This window comes from Balaenoptera physalus, assembly GCF_965194825.1.
Source record: "Balaenoptera physalus genome assembly, chromosome: 13".
Lineage (NCBI taxonomy): Eukaryota > Metazoa > Chordata > Mammalia > Artiodactyla > Balaenopteridae > Balaenoptera > Balaenoptera physalus.
The window spans coordinates 105,142,131-105,170,034 of NC_138892.1; the positions used below are offsets into that span (position 1 = coordinate 105,142,131).

At 58.8% G+C, this 27,904-nt stretch overlaps 1 protein-coding gene across 2 annotated transcripts in view; it reads right to left on the minus strand.

The window, feature by feature from the left end:
• The window catches only part of TSPAN9 (tetraspanin 9), a 181,243-nt gene that overhangs the window by 64,564 nt on the left and 88,775 nt on the right, over window positions 1–27,904 (minus strand). The window contains exon 3 of one of the 2 annotated variants that reach the window (XM_082421134.1): window positions 13,299–13,378. In XM_082421134.1, the coding sequence (XP_082277260.1) occupies window positions 13,299–13,361 (63 nt within the window). In that variant the 5' untranslated portion in view covers window positions 13,362–13,378. Of the gene's footprint in view, window positions 1–13,298; window positions 14,208–27,904 lie in introns of those variants that run through there. The other variant, XM_082421133.1, reaches the window with a different exon arrangement.

Consider the following 27,904-nt stretch of genomic DNA (forward strand, 5'->3'; position numbering starts at 1 on the left):
GGCTGGAGGTGGAGGAGGAGCAGGGGCTGGGGAAGCAGGAGGGAAAAGAAAGCCCTTCCTAGTGCTGGAGGGTGCAGCTGAACAATCGTCATTAAGGCGTCTTTCTAACAAAAGGAAGGGAGCCACACAGCGCGCTGGGTGTCAAACGCGGCACTGGGGGTGCTGAATAAAGCAGCCCGCCCCTCGTTACCTGCTTGGTGGTGACAGCCCTCCCAGGCAGGGAGGCGGGGGCTGCTGTGGCTGAATGCCTAGCCAGACTCCCATCTCTTCCTGCCCTTGGGTGGGCCATGGAATCCAGAGCCCCTGTGCCTGGGCCCAGCTCCCAGCAGGGAGCCCCGAGGCAGAGCAGAACCTGCGGCAGTTTGATGAGGCTCAGAGAGCAAGTTCCAGCACACGGAGGACACACCCAGTCCTGCCTGATGGGTCCTCCCTTACTCTGGCCTCAGTTTCCCCACTTGTGAGACGTAAAGAACTCCATCCCTGGTCCCTCACTCCACCCAAGAGGAAGAGGAAGATAAAGCATCTCAAGAATCACCAGCTCTTTGAAAACACAAAGGGAGCAAAAGAAATGCATAAAAATCACAGGCTGTCAGAGCCTGAAGGGGTCTTCGAGGTGAGCTGGTCCAAGTCTACCATTGTGCAGATGTGGAAACTTAGGCCCAGAGAGGGGAAGTAACTTGTCCAGGGTCACACAGCCAATTAGCAACTGCTGGGGCTAGAACCCAGGGCTCTGTGACCATGCGCTGCTCTTTCCCACTCTCCCACCTGGATCCCAGGTGCAACTGAAGAGTTAACTGGTGCGTGTCTTGCATGAAAAGCGGGACTCGGCACTTCTATTGTAGAACCGGGGAGGAAACGTAGGCTTGGTGGCTGGGCCCACCGGGATCTCGCAGGCTGCTGGAGGGGCGTCTGCCCCGCCCTGCCCACCCAATCGCAACAAGATGTGAGGAGCCTCCATCCACGAGGGAGGAGAGGAAACAAATAGGCAATGGTGAGAATCCTGTCAGTCCTCCCACAGCGTTCAGCTCAACATGCGCTTGCCACATAGACGCCCCTCCTCCCATCAGGCAGGCTGAGAAAGGGGCAGGCAGAGGGGGGCTCGAGGCGGAGGGGAGGGGACGGGCCTGCACTGCTCTCTTTGGCTGCCATAAATGGTAACGAATCAAGCACCTTGTGCACTCAGCTCTTCTGACTGCATCCACGTTCCTTCCCCCTGCCTGCCTGAGGGTCCCCAGGCCTCAGGGCCCAGTCAGGACTCGTGTCCTAAATGACTCAGACATCAAAGAGCTCTTGCCCAGGGCCCAGGCTCATCGGCCTGACACGCCGTCGCTGGCTCTTGCCCACAGGCGGGGAGCACGGTTGGGCCTGGGAACACGCATGACCGCCCCCAGAGAGAACCCTGGGGCCGCCGCTCCAGCACAGAAGGCTCGGGAAGGTCCCGCCAGCAGCCGCCCTTTCCTTAGAGCCCCCTGCAAAGGGGCGTTGGGGTCTGTGGGCCAGGCCACATTCCCCTGTTCTCCAAACCTGCCACCTGCAGTCTGTAGCGTCCACTGGCTACCACGGACTGCGCCACGGAGCAAGTCCTTGCCCACCACACTCTGCTGCAAGCCCTATGCGTTAGCCCCTTCTCCGTCTTCCATACCACCTTCTTCTTCCTGCCCCCTCGTCCTCCACGCTCCCCCCGCCCCCTCTCATCCAGAACCTTCTCCCCAGCGGTACACCTCCCGTCCCCGGGTCCTGGAGCCCTGTCCCTTCTGGCCCTCAGCTACTCCCCGAGACCTGCCTTCTCCGTCAAGCCTGCTGTGCTCAGAAGACAGACGGCAGGGGCTGGACACGGACGTGCTGACACCGCCCGCCAGGGTCAGGAGAGACAGACGGCAGGGGCTGGACACGGACGTGCTGACACCGCCCGCCAGGGTCAGGAGAGACAGACGGCAGGGGCTGGACACGGACGTGCTGACACCGCCCGCCAGGGTCAGGAGAGACAGACGGCAGGGGCTGGACACGGACGTGCTGACACCGCCCGCCAGGGTCAGGAGAGACAGACGGCAGGGGCTGGACACGGACGTGCTGACACCGCCCGCCAGGGTCAGGAGAGACAGACGGCAGGGGCTGGACACGGCAGGCACTCAACGCAGGGTCCGCTCCGCCCCCGAGGGGTGCCCACAGGCAGGCACCCTGTGGAGGACCTCCTCCTCCTCCATGCTCGCCTCCTTCCCAGGGTCCTGCTCCAGGTTTGCACCCTGCTGGCCTCGGGCCCCCCTTCTCACGTGCCTCCCCCTCGTCCAGGCCAGCCTGGGGGTTAGCGAACCAGGGCTCATCGCTGAGGACACATTCTGGGGAACCCAGGGACTCAGCACCGAGGAAGGTCAGGACAACCCGGGGCAGGGCTGAAAGAACAGCACGGCCCGGCAGGCACACGCCAGAGCATCGGCTGGCCGGGCCTCTGCCCAGTGGTGGTCACCAGGGAGGGGTGTGGACAGGGGCTGACTGGCTAGGATCCAGGAGCGTGCTTTGCTGGGAGATGCCCCGAAGAGTGTCCTGCCTCTGGCGGACCCAGAACACCTGCCCCTGAGCGACTCACACACACACCTGGACGGCACAGCCAGGCGCTGGGCACACAGAGGAGCGCCCAGGCTGTCCATCTCGCCAGCAGAGGCAGTTGGCGTGGCCACGTGAACAGAACCAGGGCCGCTGGACGGGGCAGCAGCTGCTCCACCGCCCTGGGTCTCGCTTCCCCACCTGCTCCTGCCCTCCCTCTCCAGGAAGCGGGGCAGGTACGTCTCAGGGGATGAGCAGATCCCAGCGGCAGCAGCATCTGGCACTGGGGGGCAAACACTTCATCTGCCACTTTGCCCTCCCCTTCTTTCGGTATCAGCACCCGTTTTCCTTCAGGATATTCTCCTCCTCCCCAGTGCAGATGGCCCTGTCCCGTCAAGCTGGGTACTCTGCTCACCGCTGCCCAAGGGTGGGCTCGTGACCAGCCAGACTCTCTCCCAGGGAAGCCAACTCTTGAACGGTGAGATCCAAGGGCCAAAGCAGCAGGAGCTGACGCATCCTGACAGAGTCCACGGGGCCAAGCTCACCATCAGCCCCTGGTACCGGACCCCCGGAGCATCCTGGTCCCTGGCCCATGTGTGGCCTGCTGCTCAGCCTTCCCTCCTAGCCTGTGAGCTCACCTGGTATCCTTCACAGATACCGAAAGACCCCCAGAGAGAAAAACCGGGGTGCGGGTACCCAGAGAAGGGAAAAGAAAGCCGGGCCGGCAAAAATAAGAGACGTCTGCTCAACTGATTTGCCCCCAGGTGCCAACTGACACTGCTGGGAACTGCTCACAGACAGAGAGATAAATGGGGAGATACGTTCTGTGCTCCTGAGTTAGCCCTGCCTGGTGTGCGGTGCTTGCAATCTGGGAGCCTCAGCTTGTACAGAATGCATCTAGAACGTGAGATGCTTAGATGAAGATGCCAGCTTATCCCCAAGGTCACACACACTTGCAGGGAATCTCTCTAAATATACATGTTCATATATGTATAAATATATACGCACATACGTATTTGTACACTACAAATGTGTTTTAACTGTTTATATAGTCACACGGCATGCACACCTGTTTGTACATAAATACCGCATTAGGTTTGTATACACATGTGCACACATATACGCATACGTATCTGTGTATGTGTGTGTATGGGGGGAAGCTCTGAGAACGTACAATTTGGGTACCTTGGGGAAGATGCAAGTGCAGAACCAGACCAGTGGAACACGAGGACATTTTAAAAACCCTCAGGGGGACCTCCCTGGCGGTCCAGTGGTTAAGACTCCACGCTTCCAACTGCTGGGGGCGTGGGTTCCATCCCTGGTCGGGGAACCGCACGCCATGCAGTGGGGCCACTGTAAAAACCCTCAGGAACTTGCCCCGCCCTCTGTGCTATCACAGCATCTTCACACAGAGACAGACACACACCAGCTGCCCCCTGACCCCACCCCTCCTGCTTCTACTCTGGACCACAGGGTCCTACGCTCTGAGACTTCTGAAAGGGCCTTCCCTGCCCGGGTTGGGGGGGAACACAGCTGGAGGGAGACACGCACAACCCCGCCTGACTCAAGCACGAGCCGCGTGGAGCCCCTGGACAGGCACCAGGGACCGAGTGGTGTTTGGTTTCGGGGTTCCCTCGGCTCCTCTTCTCCCAGAGGAGAATCTAACCCTACTTTCCCTCTTTCACTGCTCCTTTCATAGCCTCCTCCCCATCTTCCCTCACACCAGAACCACCCCTGGCAAAGGAGGGAGGATCAAAAGTCTGCACTTAGCGGAAAATGTGTAAGACCCTCACGGAGAACATCAGAGGCCTAATACGTGGAGTAAACCACGTCGTGAACAGAAATGCACGATGAGAATACAATTTATATTCTTGAATGCAAACACAAAGATGGCGGTTCTCCCCAAGTTGATCAAGAGATTCAATGAAAGGACAATCAAAATACCACCAGGGTTGGGGAGTGGGGCTGATGGGACTGATTTTTGGTGAAACTAGACAAACTGATTCCAAAACTTACACAAAAGAACAAAGGGCCGAGGACAGCCCAAGCATTCTTGAAAAGCATAAGATGAGCGGACTTGCCCTACCACTTACGGAGACTTGTTATAAAGTGGCCGTAATTCAGACAGTGTAGCACAGGGAAAGGTGCAAGGTACCCATGAGTGGGGGAGAAGGGGCCTGGCCAGCTGGGGGCGGGGGGCGCTCAGGCAGCTGATGTTACAAGGGGAGAGAGGAGTCGGAGCCCTGCTCACATCGCACGCAGATATACATTCCAGAGCTACGAAGCACTTAAATATGAAAAGTAAAGCCTTCAGAAATAAATACAGGGACTCGTCTTTGATCATGCATTCATTCATTCAGACCCTCATGAATATGAGCGTCTGTTATGTTGTGACAAAAGCACTGTCCTATTACCAGGGACATAAAGATGTCCCTGAGATGTTATGTTAAATAATACATAAAAAGTACCATCTCACAAAGAAAAGAGACTGATAAGTTTGACTACATTAATTTAAAGAATTTGTTTATCAAAAGACCTCTAAAGAAAGTGAAAAGACAAGCTACAAACTGGAAGTTGTCAACTGTGTTTGTGGTACACTTAGCAGACAACGGATGAGTATCCAGAACATAAATAAAACTCCTAAAAATTAGGAAGAAAAAGCAAACAACTCTATAGAAAAATGGACAAAAACATCAAGAGGCATTCACAGAAGAGAAAAGAATGGCTGATAAACCTATGAAAAGATGTTGACTAGTAATCAGAGAAATGCAAATTTAAAACATAACACAGCATTTTACACCCACCGTATCGGAGAATGCCCCAAACTTTCCATTTTCAATTGCCATTCCACTGGGGGAAATGTCAATCGATGTTTCCAGTTTGGAAAACAATCTGTCATTCTCCAATAAAGCGGAAATGCAAGTATTCTAAAACTCATCAATGCCAATCCTTGCTATGTTTCCTAAAGCAGCTCTCCACATGTGGTCCATGGACTGGCTCAACGCTGAGGAACTTTATAGCAATTTGACATGGCCAGAACGTTCAAGTGCGTGATCAACAGCTCGGGGATGCAGTGGGGTCACCTCTGGCTGGAGCTGGGTACCAGTCACGCACAGCAGAGCCCTGTCCAAAGACTGGAAGGAAGGAACTGCTCCTCCAGAGACACTTTCAGAAGCGAGGCCCTAGAGACGCTCTGGCATATGTGCACCAGGAGGCTTATTCGAGAACGTCTCCAGAAGCATGTTTGCAAAGAAGGAAATAACCCAAATGTCATCACCAGAAGAATACACTGCGGCACACACACATAACGGAATCCCGTGGAGCAGCAAAAATAAACGCACTATCATCACACATACCAACACAGATGAATCAATAAACGTAACACTGAATTTTAAAAATTCAGAATGCTTCCAACTACCAAAAGTTTAAAAACAAGCCAAGCCAAACGATGTGGTGTTCAAGGATGCATACACATGCTGGAAAACCGTAAAGAAATATACTTAACACAAAATGTAAGGAGAATGGTTCTCTCTAGGCAGGATGCTGGGGCGAGACCAGGCAGGACCACACAGAGGCTTCGCAGGTGTAGATGATGTTTCATTCCTTAAACTCCATGGTGGGCACGTGTTCGTTATATACATCTTTATATGAATTTAGATATGATATATTCTGCTATTTGAAAAAAGTTTTAAGCAACCATTTTTCGGGTTAGTAAAGTGACCTGGAGGCCCTAGTTGCCTGTCTTTTGTCAGCTCAGGTCACAGCCAAGCTGCCCAGCAGAGCCCAACCCTGAGACTGTGCCGTGACCTGCCCTTGGAGCACCCAGGGCAGAGGACCATGGGACCCTGCCATGTGACCACAGGCCCAGCTGGCCCGATTCAGGCACCAGGAACAAAGGGAGGCAGGGGAGGGCGTGGCCAAACTGGGAAGAGTGCAGTGTGGCAGGGCAGCTGCAGGCCCCGGCGTCCGAGACCCCGGCCCTCCCTCACTGCCTTCCACCCCATCCTCTGTTCCCCCAGAGCCGCCTCCCCATTTCTACCACGTATCCCTGAGACCAGAGGACATCTGGAACTCTCCCCAGCCTAACAAGACATCTGGAGCTCCGTCCAGGCTCCAAAGCCCCGCCCAGCACTGTCACGCCAGCCCTGGGCACCTGACTCACTGTGGGGGGCTCCCTGGGGGGGTCCATGCTGTCACTGCAGGAGGGCGGTGACAACACCTGCAACCACTGGTCACTGAGTCCGGCATGCCAGCATCCCGCTAAGAAGCGGACCTGTGTCATGCACACACCGCCTCACCTGGGCCCCTGGCAACAGCCCTGCAGGACAGATGACACTGTCACACGTGAGGAAGCCCAGGCACCAGGAGGGGTAGGAACGCTTCACAACACAGGCCTCATTCCTGCGCGCTCCGAGTCAGTAGGTCATAGGTCAAGGGGCACAGCGGCCTCTGTCCGTGTACACAGCTGCCTGAGTGATTCGAACCTACACCCTAGGGAAGAGCCCCGGAACGGACGGGAAGCTCCCTAAAGGCAGTCACCCCCGCACCAGCCACCTAACCCGGACTCCTGCATGGTACTGAGCTGCCCCCGCGAGGGAGAGGATTTGAAACCCTGTGGCCTTCCCTTCCAGGGCTTTCCTGCAGGCTCTCAGGAGGCCTGCCGGGGCCCGAGGGAGGAGACGGCAGAACCCATCCGAATGGAAGCAGGGACCGACCACGTTAAAAGAGATTTCAGGCCCCCTGAGGTCCTGGGGCTGGGGGAGGAAGAGCGGGGGGTGTGGGGTGAGAGCCCCATCTCCACCCCGAGCTGCTCACCCTTCCCTCCACGTGCCACTTGTAATGTCCCTGCCCCAATGCCCCCCTCCACCCACCCCCCGCCCTGACTCCTGCTGGCAGATTAGCTTTCAAACGTGAGCAGGGACAAAGCTGGCTCAGAAGACTTAACTCTGCCCGACGGGTTTGCCTCAGCCTCAGAGCTTGCTAACTGGAACCACGGAAGCTGGTACATGGCAGCCGAAGGGGAGCGGTCGGGCATCTCCGTAAGCTGCATCGGCGACAGCGACAGCTTGCAGCCCGAGCGGCACCACAAGACCTGTCTCGGGGGTCACCGCCCGAAAAGCAAAGCATCCCGTTCCGCAGAGCCCTGGCGACAAACCTAATGGCATCCCCAGCACCTCGTCCTCGGAACACAGGCCGAACTCACCTGGAAGCCGCCCTCGGTTGGCACCAGCAGGCTGATACCGCCCTTTGTTTCCCTATGTTCGGCCCATTGCACACGTGCAGGAGGCTCAGTCTGGATCACCCTTCTCCCCAGCCCGGAACCCCATCCTCATCTATCCAGCAAACTCCTATCCGTCCTTCCAAGTCCAGCTGTCACTGTCATCTCTGTATCTCGTCTCTATTAAGCAGTATTAATTACTCCACTTAGAAGCTCGACTGAGCACTCAGTGCCCAGAAGTGTAATTATCTGTTTATGCACCTGACTGCTCCCGGGGACCTGGCTCACAGCAGGTGCTCGATAAATGCACACAGGGCACACTAGCCACAGGGCGCCCACTCAGCCCTTTCCATAAGAAGAAACAGAAAAGACACAACTCACTAATTCTTTTTTCCAAACTCAGATGCTCCTAAAAGAAACGAGCTGTTTTTCCTCCCCTCTATTTCTGATGGACGCAAACATTTTAGAGGGAGCGAGACAGCCATCACACGGCGTGGGGGAAGGGAAGGACAGGTCAAGTCAGGCCCCCAGGACGGATGCTGAGTCCAGGCCTGCCGCTGCCGCGGCCCAGGATGCTGGGGAGGGGGAGGGGGGCTCCGTGTTCTGGTGCCTGGGGGAGGACGGGCCAGGTGACCTCTCCATCCACGACTTCCTGGCCCGGGAAAGCTGATCTGCCCTGTGCGAGCCCAGTCAGCCGGTCCTCAGCGCTGCAGGCTCCTGCGCACGCAGCGGGCATTCAGGAAATAGTTGTGGCATGAGTGAACCGGCTCGATTGGGACCCTACAGCCCAGTAAGCCCCACAGCCCGCCGCCAAGTTCAGCCAAGGGCAGCCAGGCACGCGGAGGCAGGGGAGGGCGAGGCCCCATCCTCTGCGGAGGCCTGGGGAGGAGGCCTGTGGCTTTTTCTGTGCTCCTCAGGGCAGCGGGATGGGGGACAGGCCTGCGGCCCTTTCCCCACCGGGGTGACAGCACTCCCCCCCGTTTCAGCGGAACTCTCTCTTCCCTACCCTCCTCCTCCCCACCCCCTCTTGACTGACACCAATGCTGGCTCTGACATGATTTAAAAATAGATATCAAGACAAGGAAGTTTAATTTTTAATGCTTTGGAAAGGAAGCGAACACAGACCTGGCATTCCCTCACGGCCACATTCCCGGGTCTCGGGGCATCAGCCCCCCTCTCCGAGCAGAGCCAGGCCTGACCCACCCCGAGGATCAGGACCCACGTGTAGCCGCCCTCTGGGGAGCCCCGGAGCCTTTGGGAAGCCTCTACATACATGCCTCTTGCTGCCCAGCTTGGCCTGTATCTCCTGCTGGGACTCTGTTCTGACCCCTCAGCCCACTCACGACTTCCGTCCCCAGATAGAAGGCAGCCCACGGACTCAGGACACCCCAGGCCGCCCAGCCCGGATTGTACCCAGACCCTATCCTGGGCTTCACGGACACAGGGCAGCTACGGCATCCACTGGCGGCCAAGCCAGTACTGAACGCGTGCCTCCGAGGTGGCTGGAGAGCCGTGACCAAGCTGCCCGCACCCAGAGGGAGAGTAAGCGGCCCGAGAGGGGCCAGGCCGCGAAGGCCTGCCCCCATGTAGGGGAGGTTAATCAGGGTGCCCGCCCGACACCCGGCGCAGGCAGCCCCGCGCCAGCCCTTCTCCTGCCCCGGCAGGCACCCTGAACGCTGCCTCCTTGGCTAATTGGCCTTTCTTAAGGGACCAATCCACAAGGAATAGACTTTCCAGTGAGGCCAGAATGTCACTGCTCTGCCAGCCGTGATTTAAGGTGATGGGACAGCTCTGCTGGAGAGCATGCAAAGTGACCATTATCCCCAGTGGCAATTACGCTAGCAACGCCAGCCCTACCCCCAACCACCGCCCCCATCAGATAGGAGCCCAATTTGGGTTGGGAGAAGGTGGGATGGGATCACGATTTGCTGTCCCAAGAAAGGGACAAAGGCCCCCAGCACTCAGAGCTCACCCCGATACTCAGAGTTCAAAGCTCTGAGCCTCTTGTGCCCTCCTGGAGGCGCTTAGCTTCACTTAATCTCTGCCTGGAGTATTCCACCAGATGGTCCCGGGAGGACTGAGAGATGGGGCTGAGACGAGGAGAGATACCTGGGGTGGCTGGATTACTGGTGGACGGGCCCCTCAGTATGGGGAAACTTCTGTACCAGCTCATTTCCCATCCACCTAGAAGCCAGCATTCTCTTTGAGGATACAGGTGGGGCGTGCACAGGCACAGAGGAGGTGGGACTCATTCAGGCAGGCTGACCTCTACCCCACCGTCTATATCAGGCCATCAGAAATGCTGCCCTGGGCGCCAACCTGGCTAGCACCGGCCGGCTCTAGGCGGCGGTGCCAGGGGCAGACCTGGACACCATCCCCTCCCCCCCACAGGCAGGCGCCCAGCAGCCTGCAAGGCACCTGCCCTTTCCTTCCTCGGAAGGAGGAGGAGGAGGAGGAGGCCAACGCACAGCTCCGCCTCCATCCTGCCCCCGGTGATGTCACCCGGGCCCTCGCCAATACCAATACCCTAGAAGCTCCACCCAGTGGCGAGGAACCAGGCCCGCTCAGGCCTGCGAGGGGCTGCAGTGTGAGGCAGCTGCACCTCTCCTGGCAGTGGGACTTCTCCCAGTGGGCTCCCGGGAGGCGGGCGGTGTGGCCACAGCGGTGGGTTTGGAGAACGACCAGGTAGGCTTCAGGATCTATGGGAAGATCTCGATCCATTGATTGCAGGCCTCAGGTTCAACTCTAATGCCTCCGAAAAGCCTCCTTTTGGGCTCTGAGCCATGAGACTAGAAAGTCCTGGCTACATAATTCCTAACAATTGCTCTGGGTCCCAGAGGGCGTGGCGCTGACCAGCCCCGCACGTCTCCTCGCACCCACCCTCTCACTCACGTCTGTCCTTGCCCCCCTGGTGCCCTGGGAAGCAGCAGGGGTCTCCAGAGGTCCTGCCTCACCCACAACACCACCCGCCTTCGCTCCTTCTCTTCCGAGTTGGCTCTTCCCTCCACTGCTCTATTTCAGGCCCAAGCACCTCCCGCAGGAAGCCTTTGCTGGACTGGGGCACAGGGACACACAAGACCAAGTCCTGGCTACACCTGCTCCTCCAGCTCCCAAGAAACGCAGCGGCCAACACTCTCACACACACAAGCATCCATTTCTCTTCTGCTGAATTTTCCATCTCTCCTAAGGTCTAGGCCTTATTTCATCATCCCATACGCTACAAGCATGAAAGAACTGGGTCTTTGAGACTCAAAATTTTTCCCAGCTCGTAGCATGTTGTGGGAATTCTGAAAATATTAAGTAGCCAGAAAAGTCAGAGACTAGGAGAAATCGAGTCCTTGCCTGGTAAGAGAGAGGGGGTAGGCACTTTCTTATTAGAAAGAGTAAGTTCTCTCACTATAACCAAAAAGGAAGGCCATTCCACTGACTGGCTTATTAACCACAGGAAGACAGAAAGTCACTTGTCACCCCACAGCTAAGGCGCCAGGACAGCCTTCATCACTGGCAAGTTTGAGAACTAACTTCTCTTTCCTATCAGGTGGGATTGGGAATCCCTACCACATGTGTGGATTTACTGCGCTGACCCTCCCTTCATTCACTCACAAACACACAACCAGTGCCTTCCATGTGCAGGGCACAGACCACAGCACTAGCTAGCACGTGGGGAGGTCCCTGAACGCCCGGAGGAAAAAAGAGGCGGCACACGCAGTTATACCTACTCTGGCCAGCAGGTGGCGGGGGAGGGGGGGCGGGGAGGAGCGCGTCTGAGTGGGAGGTACTGGCCAGGGCACCGAGCATCCCAGGAGGGTCTTTCTAGTAAGAGTGGGGCAAGGCAGAAAGGCAGAAAGGTAGGCGGAGACTGAACAAGGACAGAGAGGGAAGCCGTGCACAATGAATGGGCAGCATTCATGGAAATCCGCAGGCCCCAGAGAAACACACACCAGTGCTTGGCTGACACGGATGCTGGCAAACGAGCCAGAGGACCAGGAGTACTTGCCCAGAGGCAGCCACAAGATCATTCTTGACATTCCAGTGGATCTGCCCCAGTTTCCACAAAACCCTCACCACAGGACAGGTAACGTCTTACCAGCAGTGGCCCAGACCCAGACCTGGGGAAATCCTACTCAAGAGATCTCAGACCAGGCTCCTCGGAAGAGAAGGGAAGGGGGCTCCCTCCCCAGAGAGAAGGTAAGAAGGCAGAACGTCCCATAACTAAGGAGGCGAGCCTGTGAGGGGGACCATCACGACCGCCCCCCCATTGGACTGGAAAGGAAACCCAGTCCTTAGGGATAAAGTGATTTGCCCAAGGTCACACAAAGAGCTAATGCAGAACCAAGGCCAGGGCTCAGTCTTCCTCCCGCCCAGGCCTGAGCTCTTCCCTTCCCAGGGAAAAGCCACCCCACCCATACACACCCATGAAAGTTTTTCAGTTAAAGTGGGTCAGTTCACACAAGCACTGAACACCAAAGCACGCCGCACCCAGCCCCTGGCACTGGGTGACTCTCCTGCCCCCATGCTCCTCCTGGACCATGGGCAGCGGACAGCCTCCACAAGGGAGGAGGACAGCCCTGGGGCAGAGCCAAACATCTGTGCTGACTATGTCTGGGCTCCAGAGAAGAAAGGCGGAGGCAGAAGTTGGGATGAAGGAAGAGTTAGATATGCATTTAAGAAGTTTTCAAATTCGCCTAGTATTTCTCGTGCACAGGAGCACACAGGGGCAGGAGAATAACAGGGGACTGAGCACAATTCCGAGCTGCCCCACCCACTGGTACCTTCTCTACAACCTCCTCTCTCACCAAGGATGGGGCACTCCCTTTGTCCCTTCCAGGCTCTGGGTCCCATGGCGGGAGCACATGGCCGGCCCGCTCCCTGCCCAGTCCACTGCAATCCCTCAAAAGCAGCTGCCGCCACCCGATGGCAGCATCCCTCCCACACCCTCCCTCTCCACACAAGCCCTAACTCGGGGGCAGAGCTGCAGGCCAGCGAGCGGGTCCCTCGGCCTGGGATAGGGGCTCCTTCTCCTTTTCCTGGGATTCACTGAAAGGAGCAGGAGGGCGTGACCTCTACCACTCCCCCCATCTCACGCCCATAAAGTGCCGCAGACTGTGTTCGTGCATGTTCAGGAGGAATACAAGAAGAAACTCAGAAAACCATCCGCACTTCTGCTTGAATTCAACTCAAGGTCACAGCTGTTAAAAATTCCGACACCACACCTATTTCTGCACATTACCCAGTTGGGGGCACGGGTTTCTTACAGGGGGAGAAGGTGGCGGCAAACTTTAGCAGCCTCCCAGGAGTAGAACAAGTCTCTCCTGGAAGACAGGCAAGTTGCAGCCTCCATTCAGCCACCAAGGAGAGAGAAGGGAAGAGAAAGATGAATGAAAGTGGGGGGTGGGGGGGCGGGGGCCGGGGGAACGGTTTTTTAAAACCCACTTACCGCTGTGCAGAGAGCAGAGCAATGCAGCTCCGAAGGGGAAGAGGGTACCGTGCTTAAGCAAAGAAGAGAGGAGACCAAGGAGAGATACTGGGAAGGACTTACCCAGAATATCAGATTGAAGAGGAACATCGTGTACTTCAAGCAGCAGAGGCAGCCTCTGGCCATGTTGCACTTCTTAAATTCTAGGAGGAGAACAAAGGACAGGTCCAGGTAAAACACCACGTACTTGCTGCCTTTGGGCGCATTGTACTTGTCGGTCTTCACGCCAGCCTCGGCGCGGCTCTGGCCGCGGGAGCCCGCGGTGCCGTAGAAGGCGCCGGCCGTGAAGCCGCGGCCGAACGGGCGGCCCGAGGTGGACGGTTTGGCAAAGTCCGAGTCCTTGCTGTCCAAAGATGGACTCCGGTGGATCGAAGAATCCTCGCTACTCGACTTCTCCATGCTCGCGTCGCTCCCGGGGGGCGCGGGGGGCGGGGGGCATCGCTCCCGGAGTGGCACGGAGGAGGCGCCCGAGTAGGGCGCGGGCTGCGGGCGGGTCGGAGGAGCCTCGCACGCCGCCGCTCAGTCCCGGGGCGCACTGCCGGCCGGACCCCGCGCTGGGGGTGCCGGCGCCCCGCTCCTCGCGGGCCGGCCCGGGAGGGCTCTGCGGCGCGGCGCGGCGCGGCTCCACGCGCGCTCCCCGGGAACCGGCTGGCCTGCGTAACTTAGCGTCTTTGGGGAAGCAGCGATTTGCCTGCTCGTTCCCGAGCGTCGGCTCGCCTCCCGGGCGCACCGCCGCTCCACGCGAGGCACCCGGGCGCCCGGCTCCGGGCTCCCCGGCACCCCTCTCCCCGTCCCAGCCCGGCCCGGCCCGGCCACTTTGCGGGCGCCCGCCTCCTCTCGCCCCGCGACTCTGCGGAGCTGCCCCCGGCCCTGGTCTGCCCGGCCGCGCGGCGGGCAGTGCCGAGGGATCCGCCGCAGCTGCAACCGCTGGGCTTCCCCTGCGAAATCCCGGCCCGACTCCCGACTCTGAAATCTCCGGAGCCCCCTCCCCGGCCCTCTGCCCCGCCCCCTTGTTTGCATTCGGCCAATGAGCGCGAGGACTGCGGGGGGCAGCCTCCCTCCCGATGACACCACAGCTTTAATGGGATTAGCGTTCTGCCTGGTGCCTACACCAGTGCGCCGCGAGCCTCGCTAAATGTCAAGGGCTCCGGAGCCGGGGTGAACCAGAACCTTCATCGCAAGGCGCTGGCCTCTTTCCGGGGAGAGAAGGGGGCGGGAGGGGAGGGGAATGGCTGGAGGTACCACGACCCAAGGAAACCTCCCCAGAGGAAAGTGCTGGGGAGGACTGGAGGGGAAAGAAACGCGGCCGCTGTCCAGCTGGCCGCCGCCCCCTGTGCCCACGGGACCTGTTCGACCCGGGCACAAGGTCTGCCGGCTACACACACACAGGCGCGCGTGTCTGCACACGTGGGTCTGGCTAGGGCGCGCGGGGAGCTGGGACCGCAGGGGAGGCGCGAGGTGTGGGAAAGGCCCTCGCGACCCGCGCCGCCCGCCCCGCCCCCTCCGCGCACGCGCGCACTTGGTTCCGGAGGCTCCTGCAGCTGCTCGAGCCCCCCACCCCACTCTTGACCTGCGTTCTGGGCGGGACTCCCCACCCGGCTGAGAAGAGTAGGTGGCCCAGGTAGGGTCCTGCCTTGCCCCCCTCCCCCAACCCAAATCCTGCCTTGCCAAGGGTGATGTCGGAGTGCGCTGGGATACCGGTGCTCCGGGAGGGCTGGTCAGGGCCCAGTACCAAGAATGCTCTCGCTAGGAGCTTGGGGGCATCCAGAAGGAGCCCTTCATCCTACTATGAAACACCACCTGCGTCCCGGGCTTGTGCAGAGGTCTGCGCTGCCCAGTTGGCAAATAAATAAGACCAGAACACAGGTGGGGGGCGGCACCTCTGCCACCAGCGAGAGGGTGCTGAGAGACCCAGAGCAGCGCCACGTCTCCCCTGGCCCTGCATCCCACACCTAACAGCTCGCTCGGCCGCCAGGAGGCGCTGGGCAGGGCGGCTGGATGGGGTGTGAGTGTGACAATGTCCTCCTGGGATCCCATCAGACGTTTACTCCACACCTGCTCTGTGCTGAGCGCACCAGGCCCTGGGGGAAACAGGTATGAGGTGTGCTGCTCCCTGCCCTTCAGATTCAGATACACAAGATCTAGCCAGGAAGACAGGACATTAATCACCAAGGTCATGGGCAGGAACAGAGCTACCACATCCGCTCTGGCCGAGGGGGACATTCATTCCGACCAGACCCTTGTCACAGATGTTCTGCGGGGCCCTAAGCTGCTGAGTCTGCACCTCAGGGCCGGAGGCAGGCCTGCATCCCAGAGGTGCGGGCACTCATTCTGAGGGCAGCCCAGCTTCTTTAAAGGGACCAACAGCGGAGCTACTATTCTGAGCCCCTGCCCCACTCAGATGGCAGCCCAGCAACGAAAGCCAGTGTGTGTCACAGACACGGCACCTTGCTGTCTCCTGGTTGGGCACAGCGGTCCCGTGGGTGCCGTGCACACATGAGGGGCAGATGTCCGGCTGGCTCCTGGCAGATCCCACGGCCAACCGACTGGAATGCCTCTTGACCTCTTCAGCCTGGACCGGCTCCTGGGGGCTCGTGGCTGCCACATCACTTCTCTGATGCGGGAGAGATCACACCAGCTGGACTGAGAGTCAGGAGACCTGTTTTTCACTCTGAGCTCGATTCTGAGGTCTGTGATCAGGGCGAGGTGGCTCGCCTTTGTGAGGTGCTATCTCCTCCTCTTTAAAATGGGGTTCACAGAGCCCACCCCCAGAGGAGTCGGCCTGTGTGCGAACCGTCGGAGGCCCCTAAGAGCTGAGCCAGGACCAGGGGCCGTCATTACTAGTCTCAGACGTGGACGTGGAGTCAGCCAGCACCTCCCAGGCGGGCCCCCACTCCCCACCCCCGCCTTCTCGTTTCTTCTCATCTCTCTCTTCTCCCCAGCTTCACACCTTGTTCCATGAGAACAGCCTCCGCACTGTCCTGGATCGTTCCACCCTCATTTCTGATTATACGTGGATTTGTGCCAATAGCTATCTCCTCAGCAGCTGAGGCCCTGGGGGGCCAGGGGTGCAGGACAACAGGCAGGTAGGAGAGGAAGAGGGGCCGCCCAGTGTAACCGCTCTGCTCTGCCCTCCTGGCCACGCTCATCAAAAGGCCACTGAAGTCCCACTCCTCAGCTCATCAACAAAGCCTCGGTGAGGTCCCGTGAGGGCTCTCTCCCAGCTTAGTCGTGGTCAGAAGCATAAGAGCAACTCCTATTTGCAAGTCCCCAGTGTATCCCAGGCACCAAGCATCTCCCGCAGTAACTCACAGAATCCTCAGGGCAGCCCCACAAGATACGTATGGCTATTATCCCCATTTTACAGATAAGGAAACTGTGATTTCAAAGCCCATGTTCTTTACTCTCTTGGGCTCTAAACCTAGTTCCTGCCCTTGGGAATCTGCCAGTCTAACAGACAGAATCTAAAAGCATAACAGGGAGCCTGATGAGAGGTCATTAGCAGAAGGAGCTGAGTAAGGGGCAAAGGGGAGAGGGGTGGTCAGGGCAGTGCCGCTGGACCGGTCGTCAGCAAAGGGGAGTCCCCCAGGAGATGGCCCTACATTATCGTACAGCGGGCTGGAAGAAGGAAGGGTGAGGGGAGAAGGTAGTTTGCAAGACAGGAACTGAGTCCCCGATAGGAGGCAGCTGGGACAAAGCCAGGAGACCAGCCACGGGCAGGCGGTTTCAGCCAGAGTGTCGTCCTCCGCTGCCACCGTGAAGAGACCACTCATGTGTCACAGACCGCCCATCGCGGGCGGGACACTGAGCAGGGGCACCGGGAGAGACAAAGGTGAGTGAGCCATGGCCGTGGCCCCAAGGAGCTCGAGATGCAGTGAACAGACCAGCCCTCCACCCCACTCCAGACCATCCCTGGGGAAGCCCACAGCAGAATGACAGAGCGCACACGTGCCATGATAGGACGGCATGGAGCTGGAGTTTGGCCTCCCCTTGGAGAAGGGCTGGCTGGAGCAGGCGTGGCAGGGACAGAGAAGGGGGAAGAGCACGGCTAGGGGAACTTCGGGGGCAGTGAGGAGACGGGGCCTGGGGGGGTCACAGTGAGCTACCTGTGAGGCCTCGAGTGACACTAGGAGTCTAAGCTTCATCCCGGGGCTTCCCAAGCAGTGGGGCACGTGACAGAATCGGGGCCCTAGGAAGCCAGGCCTGGCAGCAGGGTGGAGAGGCAAGGTCAGCTGCTGTGCTGCCTCAACTTCTTAGACTTTGGGTGCAGAAGGAACCATCAGAGAGAGAGAAGGTGATGTGAGACACCATCTCTCCCCCGTGCTGGTCCTCATCTACTCGCCGGGCTCAGGAGAGCCGGAAGGTACAGACTGCCCTTGAGGATCTCAGAGCATGTGAACGAGGCAGAGCTGCCTTTTTCTTTCCTTTTTTTTTTTTTAGACAACAAAAAAAGTAAGCAGGTACAGAATTCCCAGAGGGGAGGAAGAGATGTGAATATGTGAAATCAACATGCAACATCTCTGCTGCCTGGCAGCTGGGGAGACGTTGCATGTTGCAGCTTCAGAGTAATGCCAAGCTCCTGGTCTCTCCCTGCGTCTCTCAGGCCTTTGGGCTCTCGCTAACCTGCACACAGGTGATGGGCCACACAGATCCCCTTCTGGTCCCACACTGAGTATCTCTGTATCTGACACCATGTGTAGCTCGTGAGGCATCCTGGACCTCCGAGGCTCAGGCAGGGCGGCCCCACCAGAATTCAGGTGAGACAGAGGGGCACTCGCCATCCAGAGGGGCCACCATTACAGAAGGGAGCCTTATTCACCTCAGCTTAATTTTTAAACTCCCACATTGGGATCCTCTTCAGCAATGTAGAAAATGCTTTGATTGCTAAGCAAACCATTTACCGATGGTGCCAAAAGGGAACAAGGATGGACGATGGATGAATAGAGATAAAGAAGTCATGGTGTATATATGATGGAACGCGACTCAGCCACGAAATAGACAAAACCCTGCCATTAGTGACAACGTGGATGGACCTCACGGGTTAAGTGAAGTAAGTCAGACAGAGAGAGACAAATACCGTATGATTTCACTCATGTGAGATATTAAATACATAAACAAACCAAACCAAAACAAACACGTGGATACAGAGAACAGAGCCGTGGTTATCAGAGGGGGAGGGAGGCAGCTGTAGGGTGATGGCTGGAAGCCACACCCTTGGTGGTGAGCATGCTGTAGAGTATACAAAAGTCACGATACGATGTTGTACACGTGAAACTTATATGATGTTATAGACCAATGTCACCTCAATAAATTTTAAAAAGAAAGAGGGCAGGGGGAGAAGGATGGAGCGGTGCCTAACAGGGGCCACACCCCAGGATGTTGGCATGAAGGTTCACTCTGCAGGGGGAGGTGAGGAGGGTCTCGGGCAGGGGGCAGGGGTGGGCCTCCAATTTGCCGTGGAAATTAAACAGCTCCAGGGCCACGAGTCACCAGACTTGGCCAGGATTCACGAAGGACGGTGATGATGGTAAAAGGGCTGGGGTAGAAAAGAACTAGAGGTCATTGTGTTTGTTATTTGTTTAGTTTCTGAGACCAGTAAGGAAAACAAACAAAGAACTGGGTTTGGCTGCAGTGGGAGGGTTGCCCTTAGAAGGAGGGATGTATTGCTCAGGACCTTCTACCAAGGGCGGCACCTCCTTCCCTGGGGAGAGGTTTGCCCCTCCTCCTTTGGGCCCCCAGATCTTCGTCCAGACAAATTAGTTTGTCCACCTGCCTCTGCTCTAGTCACTGGGCTTCTCAAAGGAGGCAGGGGCTGTGTCTTAACCATTTCCTCAGCACCGGTGCCTTTCCCTGTGACCACCTCAGTCAGGGCAGGTGGAGGGCCAGCAAGCCCACAAGGCCTAGGCCCTGAGTTCTCCCCACGGACCACCCGGGAGCCCAAGTTCACTAACCAGAGGAGGGACCCAAGCCAGACGTGTATGGGGCCTGGGAAGCAGGCTGTCGAGGGCATCGGGACCTGGTGTGAAGACTATGGGGTCAGCTGCGGCTCACAGCCACGTCCCCAGCATGTGGCCCCACCTGAGACGGATGGACAAACGGACAGACGGGTAAACACACAAACTTACTGAGCAGAGAGGAAGAGTCGGAAAAGGAAGGAGGTGGGAAAAGGAGAAGACAGAGGACAGAACCCCTCCGGGCCCTCCCTGCCCTGGGCAGCCAGCCTGGTGGAGACACCCACGTCCAGCCCCGAGTCCCTGGTGGGCCCATGCAGACTCCCTCGTTCCATCACATCTCCAGGCCCAAGAGGTGGTGGCCACTCCTGCCTACGGAGGGAGCACGCCCGTGAAAAGACCTCAGCTGTGTGTCCACACCCCTGAGGAACAGGTGGGCACGCACGTCAAAGCACGAGCTGCTGATACTGCAGACGCTTAGCTTAGCTCCAAGGAATCGCCGTCACAGCTCCAGACCAGCCGTACCACTCGTGACCCGCTCTCAGGGAGGCTTCTGGATCGAGGAACCAGGTGAGGTGAGGAGCGTTCGTCCCAAAGCCAACCCACTCGGCACCCCCCGCCTGCCCGTAACTGTGGGCCAGCGGGGCCCAGGTCTGGGAGAAAGGACAGCATACGCTCAGACGCCTGCAGTGACTGCCGTCCGTACCCACGACCCGCCCCGACCACAGAGAACAATGTCCTGCCAACTCCGGGCTTTGGGACTGGACAGATCTGTGTCCAGATCCCACCTGCAGTGAGCTACCCACGTGCCGGGTAACCTGGAATGACCACCTGCCTGATCCGTATCTCAGTTTCCCCAACCGTGAGATGGAGATGATAATACACACCTCCCGAGCAGTGTGCAAAAAAACAGAGACTGAAGGTTAGGAATGTGACGCACAAAGCACAATGTTGGACACAGAGAGTGTTCAGTGAATTAAGGCACGGTTATCACTACCAACAAGCGTTACTATAGTAAATATGGTCCCAGTCCCCATCTAATCATAAGGTGATTGAACAGAGAAAGATACAAGACAACACGTAATTGATGCAAAATGTTCTGTGGCTCAAATTCTGAGGGCAAGTGCTGGCAGGTCCTCCTCCGGGGGCTCTCCTCCCCTCTGCCAACACTCCTGCATTCGCCACCCCATCTGTTCCAGGGCCGTCCACATGCTGACGACACCTAAAGGTTTACCTGGGCCTGACCTGTCTTCTGAGCCCCAAGCACGCATACCCAACCCCTGCTTGGCATTCCCACGTGGCTGTCTCACAGCAGCTTCCATTGCCCGTGCCCCAGAGGGGCACTGACCTTGCCCGTGCCCTGCTCCCCTGGCAGCGACCCCCTTCTCAATAAACGGCCTAAACACCCATCCCATTGCTCATGCCAGAGGCCCAAGATTCATCCTGACTCCCCGTGGTCACTGGCCCCCGCCTCCTCTCAAACACAAGTCCCACCCAATGAGCCTCCTTCTCCTTCTCACTGGCTCCAGGGGCACGGCCCTGGTCCAGCTCCTGCAGCATCTCGGCCAGGGCACTCCTTCCCGCCCCTGCCTGAGGCCCCTTCTCCAGGAGCAGCCACCCCACCTTCTCACTCACACTGCTCTCTTAACCACCCTCAGTGGCTTCCATTCTGCTGAGATTATGGTCATGTGTATGTGTGTGTCTGTGTGCGTGCGTGCGTGCATGCGTGTGTGTGTGTGTGTGGTATTTGCTGTTCTACTTTTCTATTACAATCCAAATTCCTTAAGCCACCTTGGAGGTCTGGAAGGACTGGCCCCTGCCCACCTCTCCAGCCCACTGTGCTCCAACCAGTGAACCAGCGGAGCTTGCCCTCCTCAGAGCCTTTGCCCATGCTGTTCCCTCTGCCTGGAATGCTCTTCCTCAACCCACCACCTGACGTACTTCTTCTCACCCCTGAGCTCTTGTGAGTTCTTCACAACAGTCTCTTCTGGTTTTGTGGCTCCCCTCCCACCCCATCTAAATTAAAGCCTAAATTCTCAGAGCTCCATTTCTCTTGCAGCACTTGTCAGTTTGGAAGCACATGCTTACTTGAGTGACAGTTTGCTGTCTGGTTCTCCTACCGGACCATAAACCCCAGGGCAGCAGGGGCTGTACCCAGGACAATGCCCAACCAGCAGCGGAACCAATGAATGCTGGGTGAACAAGAGAGGAGGAGCTCAAAGGAGGGGGAGCACGGGGACTGGGATGGCAGCATCACCAAGAAGGGCTTCCTGGGTCACCTGAGGAACAGAGCTTCAGGACACCAATTACCTCCACCTCCTCAACTACAGAACAGGAAGTCTGTACTGGTTGCTTCTCTAAGGCCCCTTCCAGCCCTGAAATTCCCACCCAGTGAAATGGGACCTACCTTGTTTCTTGGGAGGTGGGCAGGACTGATCAGGGCAGGAGGAGGCAGAGCATCCTGGTGGGAAAAGGCTGGGCGAAGCCAGAGGGAGAAGAGCGCCCAGGACGTCTGGGGAGGACACGTCCACACACCCAGCCAAAACGAGGTTTCGCGGCAAGTGGACTGGGAAGGGAGGCGGGGGTGAAGCAGAAATGACCCCGGACGCCAGGTGCTCTCCCACCCCCGCCCTTACCTGGCCAACCTCCCACCAGAACAGACCTCCCACGTCTGCCTCGCCCCCAGCCGTGGCACTTGCTGCCTCCTCTGCCTGGACCTGCCTCCCGCACCCTGACCGCCAGCGTCCACAGCCGGGTTCGGGCCTCTGCTTGGAGCACCAACGCACCTGAGTCCGTCCCACCATGGAGCTACCCGCTCGCCAACATCCTGGCCCCAGACCGTGAGCCCCTTCAGGGCAAGGGCTGCGTCTATCATCTTTGTATCCCAGCCCTCGGCTCAGAGCCAGTGCCCAGCGCACAGGAGCTGTGAGATCACCACCGAACACACGCGTGCAGACAGCGGGCCTCGTGGGAGCCTCGAGCAACGTGACAGCCACTCTTCAGAAGAATAGGCCTTGCCTTTGGGAGGGGAGTGAGGGCTGCCACGCCTCCTCTTTGAGCAGGTTTACAGGATGCGGGCGCAGGCTGGGGGCCCACCCGGGGAGCGGCCCCCCCTGGGCTCACAGGCCCTTTTTTCCAGGCAAGTCCCAAACGAGCCCCACCTTTCACCCCAAGCCCAATCAGCCTCCCTGTCAGATGCCCCAGAAGGGCCTGCTGTGTGCGGTGGGCACACCCCGCGCCATCCCCTCCCGGACGCCGAGGAGCAATGAAGCACCGTGATTAGCGCTTATCAAGGAGGGCAGGCGGCCTGGCCTGCGGAGAATGAGATAAGGCCCGGCAGTGGGCGCAGGGAAGTGTGATGAAGCCCGAAGGTTACTGTCATGCACCAGTGGAATTTCCTGACCCAGCAAATCTAATATTCCTAAGCCACTCCATGGAGGGCACTGACGGCCGGCTGGGACAGCGCTCTCTGACACAGTGGCCAGCCTGTGCGAGCAGCCCACGCGGCTGGGACCCTCCCGCCGATTCAGGAGCTGCTGCCTCTTCCTGCCTCTTCGCTGAGGCTGGAGCCACTGCAGAGAGAGCAGCAGGCACACAGCATCTGTAGACGCTCCAAAGAAGACGGAGAAGCAGCAGTGGCCGGGACCCCGTCTGCTCTGAAGCCATGGGGGAGGGGAGGCTGCACACGGCCCCCCGCCCCCCAGCGGAAGGGAATGAGAGGCGTGGGGATGAGTGGTGGGCGCATCTCTGTTGGGTAGAACTGGGCTGTCTGAGGACTCGGCAGTCTCCGTGCATGAAGCCACGTGGTCGCTGAAGCACTGGCCACTCTGTAAAGTGAGGCTCCCTCCCTGTGCCCACTCAGGCTGCCCCGCGTCCAGGCGGCTGCCATTCAAGCAGCCTCCTACTGAGGGGCCTCAGAGGAGCGTCTGGGCCACCCAGACCTGAAGGTAGTCTGCTCTTGGTACCGAAACTCTTAGGAAAGTTCTTTCCATAGTCTCTCTCCGGTTGCTCTAGCAGAGGGTCGTTGCTGGTGGAACCCGCTCACACACGATGGGGACTCAGCCTTGCTCAGAACCTCCCAGGATGCAGACGGCACACACAAGCCTGAAAGCAGAGGCTCCTGCTGGCCCAGTTCTCCCTCCCGGGGTCCCTGCTTCCAGTGCCCTCCACAATTAACCTTGCCACCGGCTGCCACATAACTGTTCTGAGACACAGCCCTGGGGGTGCCACGCTGCCCCTCTTGCCAGCTCAAAACCTTCTCTGGCTCCCCAGGGATTTGACACAAGTACTCAAGCGTGGGGCTGTGACCTCCGGCGTTGTGCTCTGTCAGTCCTGACCTGTGCCCTAGCTCCCAGCACACGGAGCTCCCCACCTCCCGACCGCTCCCCACTTCTCTGCCTCCGTCTGGGGCTCCGTGGTGCCCTCCACCGCCGCCACCCAGCCACCTCTGCCTTCAGTGGATGCTTTGAGGCTCGTCTCAGATGCCACGTCCTCCACAAAGGACCCCCCGAACTGAGAGGCCCTCTTCTTGTCCCTAACCTACCTCTCTTCGGGGCGCTGATTTCACTCTCCCTTGTATCAAGGTTGTTTGCATAAATGTCTTCCTACAGGAAGCCCCTGAGGGGATGAACCCACCGAGTTTCCTCTCGCAGGATCCGTGGTGGACACATAAGAAATCTGAAGGGCCATTAACTGAACCCCTCACGCAATGCACACAGCCCCCAAGGCTCCCTGCCTTCCCTGTGTGTACTCACCTCGGCCCATGCGCTGGACGCCCCCCAACACCGCCCTCAGCCTTGCCGATGGGCGCGCATCTTGCCAGATCACCACGATTTGTCCTCGCCCTGGAGGCCCTCTCTAGGGTCACCGGCCAGCTTCGGTCCCCTCCTGAACCCTGGGGAGCTCAGAAAATGTGGCTGGGCTCCGCGAGGCCCGATGCATCTGGGTGACTGCGTGTCACTCATCCCCCGAGCTCCAGCCCCAGGGGGCACTTCCATATCCCATTCGGGCTGGGCGCCAGGGCACACCTGCTCTTCCCCTCCCCCACACCGTTGCCGGAGGAAATGCCAGCCTCTGCCAGGCAGGACGACACAGCGGGATCAGGCCCTGACCACCGGCGCCGCCCCTCCTCGCCTCACCCCGCATCCCTCCGTGGGTGCCCGCTCGTCCTAACGGCAGCACAGGGCACACGCTCAGACTGCAGGGAATCGGGCCCAGGCCCAGCTCTGACACTTGCCACCTGTGTGACCCGGACCAGAGACGCACAGCTCTCGGAGCGGCGTGCAGGTTTTTTGAATGAATGAACGAATGAACGAAGGAGTGAGGCTGTTTCCATTTCCTCGTCTGCAGAGTGGGGTTAGGGAGGACTCCGGGGGGCAGAGAGGCACTGCTGGGAGAGGGCTTTACCAGGTGGGCCATCTACACCCCAGAACCTTCCGTCTACACACACACAACCAGCCAGCACGTTCAAGGGCTCCATACGAAGACCAAGGACACAGACAATCATTACCAGTCACTAAGACTCCCCACGTACCCACTGTGGGCCGCCCTGGGCTCGCCGCTGTGGCTGTGACGGAGGAGCTCGCGTCCACCCGGGGGAAGAGCCGAAAACTGAAAAGGCAGCTCGAGCACGAGCCAGAGTGGGTGGCGTGAACCGAGGGCAGGGAGGCCTGGCCTATCCGGGAAGGCTTCTTGGAGGAAGTGGGAGCGTGTTGGGCTGTCACCCCCACTGGAGGCGGGTGGAGGAGGGGCCCCAGGTGCTGCACACCGAGTGCAAAGGCGTGATCGCGGGGACTCAGCTGGTCCTAGGTGCGGTCCTCACCGCACGCGTGTGTGATACACAAGCAGGGCGGTCATCCCAGTCATACACGAGGAGACTAGGCCGGAAGAGCAGAGGGCTCTTCTCAGCTAGTTAGTGGCAGAGCTGGGGCTCCTCACCCCGGACAGAGACCTCTCCTTACGCCTAGTGGTTCGGCCCGGGCCTGGCGCTGGACCCTGCTCTTATGCACAGAGGCACAAAGCCGTCCCACACGCACAGAGGGAGCAAAGGGAAGGAAAGAAGTGGGGTGCGGGGGCCCTCAGGACCACGCATCCAGGAACAACAGAGAAGCCCCCCATCACCGGCCCATGGATGTGCTTTGGAAATCCCAGGGAACACGCCAGCACCACCCCACGTCACCCCCCAGCCAACACGTCCCCCGCACTCCAACCTCGTAGAGCCTGAACGCTGGTGCGGGTGCCAATGAAAGCAGGCAGAGGCCCCGCCCCCCGAAACCCCGGCCCAGGGAGAGTGGGGATGACAACCAGGGGTGGGCTGTCCACGCTTATCAGCCAGCTCTCCGGGGAGAAGCCGTGATCCGTCGTGCTCGCCACTTTCCACGGTGCAAATACTCCCACCGCGGCCAGTTTCTAGCTCCCGATGGCAAATTTCCTGATTCTTTACTAACAGGCTCTTGGCCGCCAGCATGAGCAGCCTCCGGCCAACCACTGCAACGGCCCAGCTCCCTCGGTCCAGGAGAAACTCCAAGGCAAGGAGAAGAACCCAGCACCCTGCTCGTCCCCCCCAGGAGGAGTTGCACGTTGGGGGTGGGGACAGGAATGGAGGCTGGACACGTCATGGGGAGGGTCTCCCGGCGTCCCCCACAGGTGGCCTAATAACCACAGAAAGACCGCTGACATTAGCTGCTGTACAATGTAAGTCAGGCCAGGTCCCTGCTCTTCTCAAAACCCTGGAACGGAGGACTTCCTGGCGGTCCCGTGGTTAGGACTCCACGCTTCCATTGCAGCGGGCACGGGTTTGATCCCTGGTCGGGGAACTAAGATCCCCCATGCTGCGCGGCCATAAAATAAAAAAACAAAACCCTCTAACGGCTCCCATCTCTCCCAGAGTAAGAGACAAAGCTCCCACAGCATTTTCACCGTTGACACGCACACGTCCATCCCACTCATCCCTCCACTCCGGCCACTCGGTCCTTCCTGCCGTTTCTCACGGGGGAGACTTTACGCCAGCTTCTCCCTCCTCTGGGTCACCCCTGCCCCAGGTGTCTGCTCTGCCAGCTCTCACTCCTTCACAGCTCCACCCAAAGCCACCTCCTCAAGGGCTGCCCCACTGAACTCTGTACCTCCCCCAGTGCACCCAGTATTAGCCAGCTCCGCTCTTTCCACAGCACTTAACCCCAGCGTACGGTGTAATTTGCTTTTTTATTCATTGACTGTTTAGGATCTCTCTTCTTCACCAGAACTAAGCTTCATGAGGGCAGGGTTTTGGCTGTGTTTCCGCAGCCAAGAACGGCTCTACACATGGTCGGTAGTCAGGAAATACTTGTTGAGTGAAGGAAAGCCCAGAGAAGGCTTCTGCCCAACCCAACAGGAGGCAGCTGGGGAGCGAGGGGCCCAGTGGTCAATGCCCGCCCGGCTGGGACTCCAGGTGCCCATGACCTGGCACCCCACCTCTGAGTCTCATTTTCTCTTCTCATTTAGGCTGTACGGGACCCTACATGGCGAAAGGATGCCGGGTCTGAAGCCCTCTGACTCTACAGCAGGAGGCCCCAAGGTCAGGTTCGAGGCCTTCCCTTAAAAGGTCTTGGGAAAGACAAGCTCTTCGCGTCCCCTCTGCACCAGCCACACCTGAGCCCCCGGCCACACCGCCCCCGTCCCCCAGCCCTGAGATCGGGAGAAACTCCCAAAGAGCACTGTCCACCCCTGGGTCAGGGCCACTGGCGCCCCAACTCCAGGCAGCTGCCCATCACGCCCCGCGGGCGCCCCACATGCAAAGCGGCCAGCTCACCCAGCTATTTTAAGCTCTGCGGGCCCAGCTGCAGCTCGTCACCACAGCGGGCTGGTGGCCCAGGGTGCAGGCAGGAGCAGCCAGCTCACAGAGGCGCACTGACCTGGGGAGCTCCGAAGGGGGCCGGTCATCCTTTGTGACCGCAGCCCTCCTAGGAGGGACCGGAAACTCCCGTCCACGCCCTCAGATCCACCAGCCGTGGGAAAGTGAGTCAAGGGCTGCCCTGGGCACGCCCAGATTCCACTGCTGAATGTGACCCCTGAGTTTCCACATCAGAATGAGCCCTGGTCCCGCCCTGCCTACCCCCAGACATTCCAACCACGCTGGAGCTCCCACTGCACCCACCCTCCGGGGCCTGACAACTCGAGACAGACCACGATGTGGACAGAAGACCTGGGAACGGCTCACTCACTGGGCCCCCAGCCTTTTCCCCTCTCAGTCTCCCCAGCGACTGTGCACAGTGCTGGCTCACAGCTACGCTCAACAAGCCCTTGTTGACCAAATGGTTGTTTCTAAATGTGTTCTGAACCACATGTGACGGAAGCGGTAGAGGGACAACTCAGTCTCAGGGGCTGTTATCAGTATCAACACTACTACGTACATTTCTGCCGACCCCATTGGGCACCAGACCTGAGGACAGAGACCATAGAACCAAGGAATCAAGAGAATTCAGTGACAACACAGGGGCGCTCCAAACTACAGCCCTTTCCGGGAGGGCTGCCACCCCCAACTCCGGGGGGACGGTTACACTGTGTTCTCTGGGAAGAGGGTTCCCTGAAGTCGTGCGACGCGGACGCCCTGCTCCAGCCCACCCTCCTCCGTAGGACCTCCAGCAACCAGGAGCTGCCTGGAGAAGCAACGCGAACGCCCTGCTCCAGCCCACCCTCCTCCGTAGGACCTCCAGCAACCAGGAGCTGCCTGGAGAAGCAACG